Source organism: Physella acuta, unplaced genomic scaffold (genome assembly GCF_028476545.2).
Source record: "Physella acuta isolate Inbredline_101_S28 unplaced genomic scaffold, ASM2847654v3 ptg002181l, whole genome shotgun sequence".
Classification (NCBI taxonomy): domain Eukaryota; kingdom Metazoa; phylum Mollusca; class Gastropoda; family Physidae; genus Physella; species Physella acuta.
Window position 1 is genome coordinate 15,001 of NW_026733682.1, and position 15,747 is coordinate 30,747.

General features: G+C 33.8%; 1 protein-coding gene across 1 annotated transcript in view; it reads left to right on the plus strand.

The window, feature by feature from the left end:
* The window catches only part of LOC131932449 (uncharacterized), a 15,822-nt gene extending 2,079 nt beyond the window's left edge, over positions 1 to 13,743 (plus strand). The window contains exons 2-4 of the mRNA XM_059289357.1: positions 801 to 967; positions 2,780 to 2,996; positions 13,248 to 13,743. Of these exons, the coding sequence (XP_059145340.1) occupies positions 801 to 967; positions 2,780 to 2,996; positions 13,248 to 13,597 (734 nt within the window). The 3' untranslated portion in view covers positions 13,598 to 13,743. The remainder of the gene's footprint in view (positions 1 to 800; positions 968 to 2,779; positions 2,997 to 13,247) is intronic.
* The last annotated feature ends 2,004 nt before the right edge of the window (positions 13,744 to 15,747 follow it).

A 15,747-nucleotide genomic window follows, 5' to 3' on the forward strand; every position in this document is an offset into this window, starting at 1 on the left:
CCATATTGCACTTTATAAATTCATGCATTTTTTTCAGTACTTTTAAAAATTTACAATAAAGTTTCATGACTAAAACCATTGCGCACCTAATGAACGTGATGACTTAATATAATAATGGAGAATAGTTGATTCAAAATTATAATTAGTAAACAGCACATTCTGTGAATAAAATAGATAAAAGATAGCCATCTATCAATCAATGCAAATTATAATATTCCAACGATAATGTACTCTTACACGTCTGCATAATTTGCATTCACATTTTGCTAATTATATTATTCCAACAATTATTCCGTCTTGCAGATTTTGCATTCACATTTTTAGCGTGAGTTCAATTTATTTTTAAAATACCTCCCTTGGCAAAAGTACTAAACAGTTTAATTAGATTTTTCTAACCTACTGTTATTATTTTATTAAAATGTATCCACTTTTTCGAGGAATATTAACGAAAACGATATTTGGCATTGATCCTTTTAATATGTTTTAGCAATGTGCGTGTATTTAATATTCTCTTTACGTTATGCACAATTGTACAAACAGTGGAAATTATAAAATAGCTCTATTTATTTATATAAACAAACCCTACTCTATTATTTCTAATAAGACACTGCGGTGCACTGAAAAGCACAGCATGGTGCGTAGTTTACTTTTATAGTCCCAAAATCTATAGCGATGACGGACAGACACAGCCCGCTTATATTATAGATATAGATATAGATATAGATATAGATATATATATATATATAGATATATATATATATATATATATATATATATATATTATTTTTTTTTTTTTAAAGATGTATTTGAGATCTCTGAGCTAGCACCAGCCAGATATTGTGCTAATGGATATCAGGCTGGCGCAGATGGTCCTCGGTATACTTTTAAAGCCAACTTTACAGGCGCCTATTCACAGTTTTTTGGCGGTTCTTACCTACTACACGACGTGATTTCTGGCGTTGGAAGAGTAAGATTTCTTATTATCTATGTTGGGTCATTTATGATAACCTGGTATGGATAAAAGTAATCATAAATCATAACTTAGAAAAAATATCTTTACGTGTATTTTTCAGGTGCGGAACTACAGTGCTGCCAGACCCCGCCATTCGGGGTAGGGGGGGGGGGGGGCGGCCCACGCCGTTTAGGGGGCCCACAGCCGCCCATAATCATTTTTTTTATAGTTTAAAAAATTAATTTTCTTGCATTTTTGACCTAATGGTTGTTTTGAAAAAGAATACCAAAGCTGCGGTTGGATTATCTTTATTTTATTAACACCATCCCACGCTCTTGTATATTCTTTTTCCTACAATCAAACACACGCTGTTGTCGGCAAAATACTTTTGAAAAAACGTCCATTGCGCGAGAGTCCGCTAGATATTAAGACGACTTTTTGAGATTATCCCACATTCGGTACTGATGGATAAAAATACATCGGCGCTTTGTTGGCCCTTTTAAGTTCCTTTCTCAAACCTCCCCTCCCGCTCTTAGCCTTACAAGGAGCGAATAGATAGCGCCTCAACAACTAAGCTGGCTCGTATCGGTGATGGTGTGGACAAACTAGCGGCCCAACAACTAAGATCCAAGAAATAAAGTGCCGACATTGTTTACGTTTAACAACCATTGTTCTAGAAAACAAGGCAAACGTCTAAAATAAATACACGATTAATAACGTGTTTTATATATATATATATATATATATATATATATATATATATATATATATATATATATATGTATATTAGTTTCGCCACTGGAACCTTAATAGTGGTTTTGTAAAAAAAATAATATACTGATGAGCTGTAGTGTGAAAGATAGGCATACGTTCAAACCACTTCCATAAATTATTTCCCTTTTTTAAATATTCAAATAGGGCTGCTCATAGGCTCATTTTAATAGGTTTGTACTAATCAAATTAAACAGCAATTACTTATCTTAATTATTATTTTAAGAAAAATTAATTACTAAAGAATGGTATAGTATAAAAATGAAGTGTAGTTAAAATTAATAATATAAATAAAAATAAACATAAAAATAAACAAAAGACAAGACACCATTAATTATACAAAGCTTTCATTATTTATATTCTTTTGACCGACTTGAGGACTAAAAGTATTAAGTCAAACATAAGATAAAACAGATTTTTCAAAACAGACCAATGCACTCACACACACGACAAGTTGTTGTGATTAGTTTTAATTGATTTTTTTTTTCAAAACCCGGTCAGGCCAAAAATGAGTATCCTATGTTCGTATTGTGTGTTTGTGTATGTGTGTGTATATATATATATATATATATATATATATATATATATATATATATATATATATATATATATATATATATATATATATATATATATATATATATATAAAGGGGGGGGCAAAATTATTTTTTGCGGGGTGGCCCATTTTTTCTAGTTCCGCCACTGATATTTTTTATTGTTATTTGTGCATTATTTATGAAATAAACATAATGATGCTCGATTGGGATAGACATACCCATGATGCAAAAACGTTGAGAATCTGTTGTAACGTGTAACAACTGAACAAACAACTTAAAGTCGGATTCAAACCTATACTTTCGGGTTAGCCTTACAGCTCTCTACCGCTAGTCCACTCCGTCACCGTATGTGTACCCTCACAGTTCTATGTCAGTAAATGTTGGGGCTTATAAGCAGTCTCACAATTCTATCGATGTTGCTTTACATTATACGTTTAATTCACTTTTTATTCGTAATCAAAAATGTATTTTTCAACACTGTTCTACTTTTATTTCTTAGCAAGAACCATGTCTAAACAGTTCACGTGTTTATTGTGGTACTCGTCAAGGGCCGTGCACTATTAATACAAGACAGAAGAGTTCTAGACTATTCATGCTTTTGCCAGAGTATGGGTGCGAATCTAGTGATGCTTATTTTATGTTAAGTTGGTCCATTACTAAAGATAATCGCACGATTTATGGCAATACAAATAGGCTGGAACTTGGTCCCATAAGCAGTGAGTAATTGGCATTTTTTAAAATTAATATAATTTTCTTTATTCAGCTTTTACTTGTATAAGTTCTGACCAGCCAATCACTTCATAAGCCGTTATACAGAAAAAGGTGAACTCTACCTCACTTGCCCCATGGATCGTTAGCTACTTTATTTTTGAAATACACATAATATACATATAATTGTAGTTTAATACAAGCTTTTTAATTAATTACTAGACTACCCGTTATCTAGTTAGATAACTGTGGGTTTCGGGGGCCATCCATAAATGACATCACATCTTCACTTTTCATTACAAAATAACCAGACCCACATTCAAAAAGACGTCACACCTCAGACGTTTTTGTCTTTTAAAAACACTGATTTCGTCTGAGCATGGGTCTGACAACATAATCTCTTCATATGATGAGGTCACAAAAACAGGTTAACTCTACTTCACTTGCCCAATGTCCTCCTTACTCAGACTTGTTTTTCGGCTGAGCATGGGTCTGACCACACTATCTCTTCATATGCTGACGTCGCAGGTGAATTGTACACTTACCCAATTCTACTTCACCTGCTCAGTGTTCCGCCAAGTATCAGACAATATGTTTTATCTTTAAAAAAAATATTTCGGCCAAGCATGGCTTTGACTACACTATCCACGTTGTATACTGAGGATAAAGAAACAGGTGAACACTACTTCACCTGCCCTGTATCCCGCTAAGTTCCAATAGGCAAAGGCAACTTTATCATTCACAACAACAAAAAATAATAATAACATTGACGTGTCTCGAACCCGGGCCACCCGAATGGTAACCTAATGTGCTAACCTTTTAGCTATCTTAGCTCGTACTCTGAAATATGTAATAACTTATATATTTTACTTTTAGTCTGCGTAAGAATCTACGCGAAAGGGCCCTAGAATTAGATTTAGATCTAATCTACAATTATTTCAAATGAAATTGTATCTTAAATTTGCAAATTGCATATCTAACAAACATAGATTTATATAAAATAATTAAAGCCTGAAACAGTTTAGTATATTATGATTCTAGCTCTTGATTATAGATGTAGAATTTACGTTAAATCTAGATCTAGATCTAGAATTTACGTTGAGTCTAGAATTAGATCTAGATCCAGATCTAGATTTCTAGATCTAGATCTAGATTCTAGAACCTAGATAGATAAATCCCATGCATTCTCGAATTAGATGATCATTGAAGCTAAACAAAGATTTATATAAAACTAGGCATATTGCCTAGCTTTGCTTAGGTTTTAAAATAAAGATAATGAGAATTTGAATGATTAATTAACTGGTGATTGGCTGTTATGTGGAGTTCTTAGTTGTTTTTTTTTTTTTTTTTTTTTTTTTTTTTTTTTTTATGGGTTAAATACTTTCATTTGCAATTTAAAACAAGTACATTAACATCAAATTCTTACATAATTTCGAACATCAAATGAAAACGAAATAGTAATACAATATATTACAATATATTACAATAGTAATATTTCTTTCTTACTTGTAGCCTGCTTTCATTCATTTAAGATGGTTTACATATAGATCTACATAGATGTAATACAAAACGCCTAAATATAAAGAAAAATTAAAAATTAAAAACCAACCTGAAACTGAAAATGTGTAATTAAAATTAAATGATGATTCAAGGGATTTTTTTTCTCGGCCTGGTGGGCTGAGGGGACGAGGGGGGAGAGGGGGAGTTTTTTTTTTTTTAAAGTAGAGCTTAAATGAATTTGGGATTACAGAGAATTAAAATGATACAAATTTTAAGCAATCGGAAAAGTTATGTTATTTCAATGAGACACGTAAAAGCAAACACTTCCCTTTCAAACATCTATATCTATACAGTCCTCAATTAGTTTTTTTTTCTTTTTATTTTTTTTTTTGTTTATTGATTCAATTGTTTTAAACATTTAAATCAGTAATAATTATTTATTTGATAGATTTTACATACATAAAAAAAATGTGGAGTTCTTAGGGCCTAAGTTTAAAGAGACTTTAGTAATTTCTTGTCATGCTAACATGAAGTATTCGCAAGCTTATAACTCGCAAGGTTATTAGAACTGCAAAGGGGTCATCCATAAATGACGTCACGCTTTTTTTGACGATTTTTACCTCCCCCCCTCCCCTCCGTCACACTTCGTTACAAAAAGCCAGACCCCCCCCCCCCTAAAATGACGTCACACCTCAACCTACAACCCCCCTCAAAATTGCAGTTGAATTTTTTTAAAACATTGATATTTTTTCAAAATCTTGTCTAAACTATTACAATTTATTAAAACAGTTATCTAAAACGCGAAATAACGTCTAAAATTCGTTTTCTAACATTGCTTTTTTATAATGCAAAAATGTGACGTCGCAACATCTGACCCCCCCCCTCCCCCTCATCACACATCGTCACAAAATTACGGACCCCCCCTCCCCCCTACGAGTGTGACGTCATTTATGGATGACCCCAAAGGCTTCCTAACTAGCATAAAGAAAAAATAAAATAAATTCAGTTTCGTTATTAATTTTTACATTTGTATTACAATAAATAGGTGCACTTTAATTAATAATTAAATATCTATTTAAACGAATACTATACGTTGTAATTTTTGTTCTTTCTTTAAAATAGTATTAAAATTATTTTAAAAGTATTGTTTTAATAAGTTACCTCCCCTGTGCAAAGATTAATAAACGACAAAGTGTTTGTTTACGTATTCACAAATAAGTGTTTATATACGAAAATACGTCTGCTGGTCAAATCTAACGACCGTAAAAAAAAAATTCCGATGGGAATAAAGTTTTTTGTTACCCTCCAGTGTCGGTTTACAACCGCACAAAATATTAGGGGGGGGGGTCGTTCGGCAAGAAATTTAAATACATTTTAAATCAGGAGAATTTCACTCGCTGTCATTGTTTAGCCCTCGTCGAGGGCTTTGAGTCTGTCCAACGGATTTTCCATACGGCCTAGCCATCTATAGAAGTGCATGCAAAAATTAGCCAGGTATACCGAGGTCAAGTACCCTAAAATGTGTGTTGAAAGTACCCTGTTTTTCCCATAAAATACAAAGATTATATAGATAAAAACGACTGGTTAGTTTTGACCCCTTTACGAAGTTTTCCCAGATATGGCGAGTTTTTTATGACACCCCTAGGTGTTCTCCTATCATCTCACAAAATATCAAGGGGGGTCGTTCGGCAAGAAAATGTTTCGTTATATGGCTCAAATAAGGAGATTTTTCACTCGCGACCATCTTTTAGCCCTCGTCGAGGGCTTTGAGTCAAACCGACAAATTATTCGTACGGCCAAGCCATTTACCTATGGGCATGCCAAAAATTAGCCTGATATGCTGAGGGTAAGTACCCTGAAAACTTTGTTGAAATTACCCTCTGTTTTCCCCATAAAATACAAAGATTACATAGGGAAATAGGACTGGTCAGTTTTGACCCATTTCCTGATTTTTCTTGGACATGGCGAGTTTTTGGTGACACCCCAAGGCGTTCTCCTACCACCCCACAAAATTTCAAGGGGGGACGTCGGACAAAAGTTTTTTTTTGTAATAAAGCTCATATAAAGAGAATTTCACTCGCAGTCACTTTTTAGCCCTCGCCGAGGGCTTTGAGCGAAACCGCCAGGTTTGCCCTACGGCCAAGCCATTTACCTAAGAGCATGAAAAAATTAGCCTGATGTGCAGAGGGTAAGTACCCTGAAATCATTGTTGAAATTACCTTCTGTTTTCCCCATAAAATACAAAGATTACATAGGGAAATAGGACTGGTCAGTTTTGACCCATTTCCTGATTTTTCTTGGACATGGCGAGTTTTTGGTGACACCCCAAGGCGTTCTCCTACCACCCCACAAAATTTCAAGGGGGGACGTCGGACAAAAGTTTTTTTTTGTAATAAAGCTCATATAAAGAGAATTTCACTCGCAGTCACTTTTTAGCCCTCGCCGAGGGCTTTGAGCGAAACCGCCAGGTTTGCCCTACGGCCAAGCCATTTACCTAAGAGCATGAAAAAATTAGCCTGATGTGCAGAGGGTAAGTACCCTGAAATCATTGTTGAAATTACCTTCTGTTTTCCCCATAAAATACAAAGATTATATAGGGAAATACGACTGGTCAGTTTTGACCAATTTCCAGTTTTTTCTAGGACATGGCGAGTTTTTTGTGACACCCCTAGGCGTTCTCCTATCACCTCACAAAATTTCAAGGGGAATCCTCGAGCAAATGTGTTTTTCGTAATATAGCCCATATAACGCGCCGGTCAGTCGAGGTCAGTTTTGACCCCGTCTACGTGGACTTGTTGGCCAACCGGCATCTGCTCTCGTGTTCTTTCGCCCCAAGACAGACTCATGCCAAATCGGGCACCGACAACTTTGCTTTATAAATATAGATAATTAAGGCCTGAAATAGATTCTAGATGTAGAATTTACATTAAGTCTAGATATAGAATTTACGTTAAGTCTAGTGACCTAGATCTAGATCTTTTTTCTTCCTTCGACAGCTGATCTGTAGATCTAGAGAAATGTATTGTATAGGCCTACTAAAATAAAAAGAACGGTTAAACAATTGATAATAGTGTTGAAACCTAATAAAAACAGCAAACGGGTGTATTGTTAAAGTTATAGCGGACAGAAAATTAGCTTTAGAAGCCGTTAAAGATCTGAATAGGCAACACAATCTTCGATGGACTCGCCATTGCTGTTTTAAAAAGTAAACAAATCATGTGACGTCACTATTCACTTAAAGTAAAGCCATAGTTTTGAATTTTTAAAATTAATGTGGTTAATCTACCAATGAATAAATTAATAAATTAATTAACTTCTTTAAATAAATTTGTGATTAACAGTCTGTCTGAAAACAAAAATATTTTACAGCTCTAAACAAAGTGCAGATTCTCTCCAGTAGCAAATCAGACAATTAAATAAATATTCAAACATGTAAACAAAGTTGAGTTTTAGTAGTATGTAGATAGAAGATTCCTTTTTTTGCCATTCTACAACCGAAGACACAAGGGGCGTAAAGCTCATTTGTATTGAATACTTCGACATACAGGGGTAAGCACTTTTGCCTTTTGCCTAAGTTTCCCTAACGTGATTCAGGTACCTATGAGAGCTGGGATGACTCAGAAAAGTCCGACTGATCCAAGCGCGGGATACGAACTTGACACTTTCATGTTATCAGCCATCTATCTATATACTACTAAAACTCGAGTTTGTTTACATGTTTGAATATTTATTTGTTTGTCTGTTTGTCTGATTTGGTACTGTAAGGAAACTGCTCTATATGGGGGGGGGGGTAAAATAGTATGTAGGTAGAGAACAATTTTTGTTTGTAGAAAGACTGTTAATCAGAAATTTATTTAAGGACGTTAATTAATTTATTGATTTATTCATAGGTAGATTAACCACATTAATTTTAAAGTTTTAGAACAATGGCTTAACTTTGACTGAATAGTGACGTTTGATAACTCATTTTTTTTGTTTGTTTTTCTGATTTGTTATTGGGGAGAATCTGCATTATGTGTAGAGCTGTAAAATAGGATTTTGGGTGGTAAATATTGTTCTTTCTTAAACACACTGTTAATTTCAAACTAATTTAAAGCCGTTAATTAATTTATTGATATATTCATTGGTAGATTAACCACATTAATTATACAAGTTTAGAACAATGAATTTAGTAATGGTAAAATGATTTATTTTCATTTTACAACAATGCGTTCCGTTATTTTTTTCTTTTTACCTATATGTGAATGATAAGGTTGACTATCAGGACCTCGCGGGGCACAGGACAGGTGAAGTTTCTGTGTTCTAAGCGTATGAAGTGATAGTGTGGTCAGAGCCATGCTCGGCCGGAATCGTTTTTTTTTTAAAATACAAACATGTCTGAGACTTGGCGGGGCACTGGGCAGGTGAAGTAGAGTTTAGTAGAGTTTTTAAAATATAAAAAACATCTTTTTGAATGTGGGGTCTGGTTATTTTGGGATGAAAAGTGCTGGAAGACGTGAAGTCATTTATGGATGACCCCCCGAAACCCACAGTTATCTAACTAGATAACGGGTAGTCTAGTATACTACTAAAACTCAAGTTTGATTACATGTTTGTATATTTATTTTAATTTATTTTTTTTAAATTAATTTTTGGTCTGTTTGGTTATAGGAAAGAATCTGCAATATGTGTATAGTTGCAATATACGTATTTAGGTAGAGAACAATGTTTCTTTTGACCAAATTGTTAATCATAAATTAATTTAAAGACGTTAATTAATTTATTGTTATATTAATTGGTAAATTAACCACTTTAATTATAGAAGTTTAGAATAATGACTTTACTTATGGTGAAGCCACATGATTTATTACTTTCTCGTATACAGAGTAAATGCAAAGTATTGAAATCGTTTTACGCCTCCCTGAGTCGGAAAACACAATTTTGCAATCTTTTCCGTATGTCTGTGTGTGTGTATGTGTGTGCTTGTATGTGTGTATGTAAACACTTGAGTACCGTTACAGTTAGGTTGATGAAATTTTATATACGAGCTGACCTGCAACGTAGCACACGCCGCCATCTAGTTGTTTTATTTTCTGCTTTTTAGCAATTCATAATTTGTAAATTTAACACTATCCCCTCAAACCACCACCCCTCTTCCCGACAGTGAAAACAGCTGTATACAAAGAAAGATCAATCAGAAATTGTTACCTCCCCTTCGTTTCAAATCGTTTAAAACTAAATTATCTGTAAACATTCGTCGTGAACCAAAGCTCACCATAAGTTGAGTACTATTTCAGAAAGATAAATGAAATTTTACATGTAAGTAAAATATCTATTTCTCTGCCTTCTATCAAATTTTGAGTAATTTCCGTTGACCGGAAGTAGTAATTTACGCTATTTCCGATTTCTCAAAAAACGAATGTAAATTTATTAAGTACTAATAATATTCCGCATTATTATACACATTTTCGGGCGTTTACTAGGAGTGTAATTTTTTTTTCTATGACATACTATTCTAATTTAAAAGTTTAAGTAATTAATTTAAAAAACCGGAAGTACTCTCCCCTAAACTTTCTCGAATATTCTAATATAACACTACGGGGGATGGCAATTCAATATTTTTAATCCATTTTTAATTACTTAAGCTTTTAATAATAGAATAGAATCTCGTAAAAAAAGAATTGCACACCAAGTGAACGCCAAATAAAATGTGCATAAAAGTGCGGGATATTATTAGTACTTTATAAATGCAGTTTTTTCTTTTTAGAATTCGGAAATAGCGAAAATTACTACTTTCGGTTGACGGAAATTACTCACAATTTGTCAGAAGGCAGAGAATTAGATTCTATAATTACGTGTGAAATTTCATTTATCTTTCTGAAATAGTACTCTAGTTATAGGCTTTTAAAAAATTCAAAGTAGAAAAAGTTCCACTTCCGGTTATTGGAAATCGCTCAAAAGTTGTTTCGAATCTACGATTTTGATATAATACTTATATATAAAATTTCATCAACCTAGCTGTAACGGTAGTCAAGTTATCATGTTTACACACAGACACATAGACACACAGACACACATACGGACAAGATTGCAAAACTATGCTTTTCCGACTCATTAAGCCCTAAAACGTCGAGATTTGCAAAAATCTCGTTTTTTTTTGTACGATTACAATACTTTCTCTCTACTTTGTACATACGAGAAAGTAAAAATGGATTAAAAATCATGTCTACATCCCGAGTTGCCATCCCGCGTAGTGATATATAAGAATATTCGAGAAAGTTTAGGGGAGATCACTCCCGATTTATTTACTTTTTATAACAATAATGGCAGCTTTCATCGAAGATTTTTTTGCCCATTTAAAAGTTTAACGCATTATTAAGCTAATTTTCTGTCGGCTATAGATTTAACGATACGTCCGTTTGCTACTATTATTAGGTTCCAACACTATTATTAATTTTCAACAGTTCTTCTAATAGAATAATGATTTTCTATACTAAACTATTTCAGGCTTTAATTATTTTATATAAATCTTTGATTGTTTAGCTATGGAATTGGCTAATTAGGGATATAATTTAATTTGAAATAATACGGCATATTTGCGTAACTGAAGTTTATTACTTTGTATTTAAGGACTTAGACTTCTCTAATTTGTTAGCACTCACATATCTAAGAGCGCAATATACTATGGATATGGTGCCCACATAGCTAAGATGATAGTGCAAGTTACCAAGCGGATTATACGGGTTTGAAACCCATCACGACAAAAATTTTTTTTTTAATTTTTACTTTCTGGTATATACGAAGTATAGAGAAATTCTTTTAATCGTGCAGTTCTCGACGTTTTACACATCCCTGAATCGGAAATACATAGTTTTGCAATCTTGTCCGTATGTCTCTCTTTGTGTGTGTGTGTCAGTAAACACGATAACTTGAGTACCGTTACAGCTAGGTTGATGAAATTTCATATATAAGTATTTTATCCAAATCATAGATCCTTATCAACTTTTCAGCGTTTTCCGATAACCGGAAGGGGTACTTTTTCTACTTTTAATTTTTTAAATGCCTATAACTTGAGTTCTGTTTCAGATAGATAAATGAAATTTCATACGTACGTGAAAGATCTAATTCTCTACCTTCTGTCAAATTTTGAGTGATTTACGTTGACCGGAAGTACTTATTTACGCTATTTCTAAAAAAAACTAATATGTAAATTTATAAAGTACTTATAATATTGCGCACTATTATGCACTTTTTTTTATTTGGCGTTCACTTGGTGTGCAATTCTTTTTTCTACGAGATTTTATTCTATTTAAAAAAGTTTAAGTATTTAAAATGGATTAAAAATCATATCTAGATCTATAACCAGAGTTCCCATCCCCTGTTGTTTTATATAAGAATATTCGAGAAAGTTTAGGGGATACCACTCCCGATTTTTAAAAATGTTAATAAAAAAAGATTCCTGTAGTGACTTTGCGGAACACAGGGCAGGTGAAGTAGAGTTTATCTATTTCTGTGTGGTCAGCATATGAAAGGATAGTGTGGTCAGAGCCATGCTCGACCGAAATCTTTTTTTAAAACGATAAGAAAATGTTGTCTGAGACTTTTCGGGACACTGCGCAGGTAAAGTAGAGTTGGGCAGTCGTAGAGTTTACCTGTGATGTCAGCATATGAAGGGATAGTGTGGTCAGACCCATGCTCAGGCGAAATCGGTGTTTCAAAAGAGAAAACCTGCCTGACTTAGGGGGACACTGGGCTAGTGAAGTAGAGTTGACCTGTTTTTGTGACCTTAGCATATGAAGAGATGGTATGGTCAGACCCATTGTCAGCCGAAATTGATGTTTTTAAAAGACAACGTCTGAGATGTGACGTCTTTTTAAATGTGGGTCTGGCTTTTTTTGTAACGATAAGTGACAGACGTGATGTCATGTATGGATGACCCCGAAACCCATATGTAAGGAGCTGGGGAGTTATTTAATTATTATTTTATTACAAAAAGGTGAATGTCACTTTTTGTGTATATTTGAGGATTGTTGTGGTTTCTAGTTAAGTAGTCCGCTATTCTGACGCTTATATGATTAGAATTTTCAAATGGTTTATAATTGCTTTGTCTTGTTTATGTTCTGATGTTATTTATGCAAACTTGTTTTAGATTGTGGCTCCACTTTGCTTTATGTCCTGAATGTTAGTTATTGTTGTATTAGGGACTATTTTCTTGTGTGTAGTAATGGTTTTAGTTCATGAATGTAGTGTGTGGACAGGGAGGGACATTCTGTGGGAATGTCGAGGCCTGTGTGTTGAAATGTTTGTGTCGTATTTGTGTAGTGTATGGACGGTGGTCCTAAATTGGGTGTTTTGTTCCGTTGAGTTCTGTTTTGTTTTGTATGTCTTGAGTGTTTTGTTTTGTTTAGTTTTTTTACATAAGTTTTGGTTCCATTTTTTTGTTAAATAAATGTTATTAAATTGATACAAGTTTTTAATTTTTTTTAATTTTTAGCGTAGACTAAGGTTAGGGTTAACCACTGTGGGTTTTACCACTGTTGCACTGACCGGACAGATTAGTTATTAGTTAAGCCTAGGGAAGGGTAGATAGTCTAGGCATCCCCCCTCCCCCAGCAGGGCTTACACAGTTATCTAACGAATGACGCGTAGTCTAGTAAGCCCTAATATGCGACCACTAAAGTCAAATAAAGGTTGTAATACTGATGCCATACAATTGTAAGAAAATCGTCCGTTATGTCAGTAATGATATAAAGTATGTTGTAATACTGCTTTTATTTCAGAATATCATGTGGTCGGCTTTTATAACCCAAATGATAATGATTTTGGATACAGGAGAGATCTGATGCTTGGACAAAATGGCTGTCAAATTTATGGTCCCCCGTTGGCCTGGAGAGGAATCTCTACCTTACAAGTTTGTGCCTGTTGTGAGCCTGTTGCACGTAACATGCGAGTGACTTTCGCTAATTTAACAATATATAACGTAGCCTTGCCGGCGAATAACAGAACCTGTATGGAAATCGAGTATCACTTCACTGGCGTCCCTTACTTCGTTAACGTAGACATACCAACACCAAACGCATACTGCGCCAGCGTAGGGAATTTCTACTGCTGGGTCAACCCAAGGCAATAAATAAAGCTAGTCGAAAACGTAGATGGAGACACGTCAAATTCGATGTTTAAAAAGACGCGCATATTTTGGAAGCTTGTAAATTAATTCAAATTGCTGAAGTAATAAATTTTAACTTTGTTAATTGTATTGAAAAATAAAGTCCGTGTCCAAAAGTTGAATGAGTTTTTTTTTGTTTGTTTAAAAACAGTATAAGATTTAATGCAAAAGTTTAATTCGTTTTTATATATAGTCGTCGGAAGTCAATATATCGGGAGCCTTTTTGTCGGTAGCCAATATGTCGTGAGCCCTTATGTCCTATGCTTATTTGTCGGGGGCCAATATATCGGGAGTCCATTTGTCGGGAGCGTAAATATCGGGAGCCCATTTGTCGGGAGCCTATTTATCGCGAGTCATTATGAGGGCAGCCATTTGACGGGAGCCAATAAGTCGGGGCCGTTTGACGGGGCTATTTTGACGTAGTCGGTTTGTCGGGGGTCGATTTGACGGCGTCATATTAACGGGGCCGTTTTGACGGGGCCAATTTGTCCCGAGCCGTTTTGGAAGTGCACCATAAAATAATACTTTGAATTAGTTCTCACTCGCAGTCATTCAGACAACCAGCATTACAGGCTAATCCAAGCGATCAATGGGAAAATTTCTTGCCGTTCTAATATGACAAGCCATTTTATTTACTAAACAAAAGTTACAAAATTTGAGTTATTCCCCATGATAAAACTTCAAAATGACCCGCCACTCATCAGCTGTTGTTGCTTTCTGCTCGGAAACTTTTTACATAAATTGATGTTATTTAAATAGATATTTTGTTTCTGGCACACCAGTCGGTTGATCACTTAGTTTCAGGAAATACAACACTAAATCTTAATAAAACAGGGTAGAAAAACGTGTTTTACTTCAAATGGCAAGTTAGTCCACACGTTTTTAAAAGGTATAAAGAAACCTATTTTGAATATTTAAAGAGACAGATAGGTTAGTACAAAAGCATCGCTAGATTAATTGAGCTTTTGCTAGATAACGCAACTTGGTTCATATATTAAAATATAATATAAAATATATCCTGTAAATATTCAAGATTGTTTCAATTAGGGTGGTTTGTGATATTCTTTGTTCTATTAAAGAACTTTTCTAAAAGTCTTTTTTTTTGCCTCTTCTAATTGCATGTGCCAAATAGATCTAGTCCTTTCTTTGTTTCCTGGTGGATTTAGACTAGTTTATTTTTCGTATGTTTATGCGGATATCCAAACATCAGTTGCTTAGATATTACCGAGACACATATAACCAACGCTAAGCGTGTATAAATTATTTTGCTAAATTCCTATCAGTTGACATTTTTTTTTCTATCTTAGAATAATAACATTTTTCACTAGCATTGGTTTACTTTTTTCTTTCAATTTACATACACATACAAGCATATATATATATATATATATATATATATATATATATATATATATATATATATATATATATATATATATATATATATATATATATATATATATATATATATATGTATATATATATATATATGATTTAATCATATGGTTACCACACACGTTTGTTTTGGAAATCTTTATATATCACATCAATGGCATTGGTTCCTATCTTTGGATACAGTGGTTACGTTTGTCAATGCTATCAAAACACTTTTCAAAATATATGAATAATATTTTCTGGGGTCTGTTTCATTCATAAAATTTCTCTAGTATTTGTTTTAATTTGAATGCTTGGTCTGCGTGATTTACATTATCAAAACTTAAAATTTATAATTTCAAAATGTGTATTCTCCTTCTATGAAGATACTGACTAGAATACAGGCTATCAACCTTTTCGGGGTGGCGACCATTTTTTTTATAAAAGCTAAGTAACCCCAGACAACTATAAAGTGAAAAACGCAAAAAAAAATACCCAACTGATTCCTGACTACTGCCATGGTTCGCTTCTTAATGCTCCCATTTTTTAATTCACGACTTTCTTATTTGTGTGAAGCTAATCTAGATGACATTGTTTCAATAATATACTAGATGGTGTTAAATTACCAAGCAAATATATCCCAAACATGTCGTCTGTTAAATCAAGATTTTCTCAGAAAGTTGTTTGCATCCGTCTGATGCCTAATGTTATGAACTGTAGCTTGCTTTATCTGCCAGACG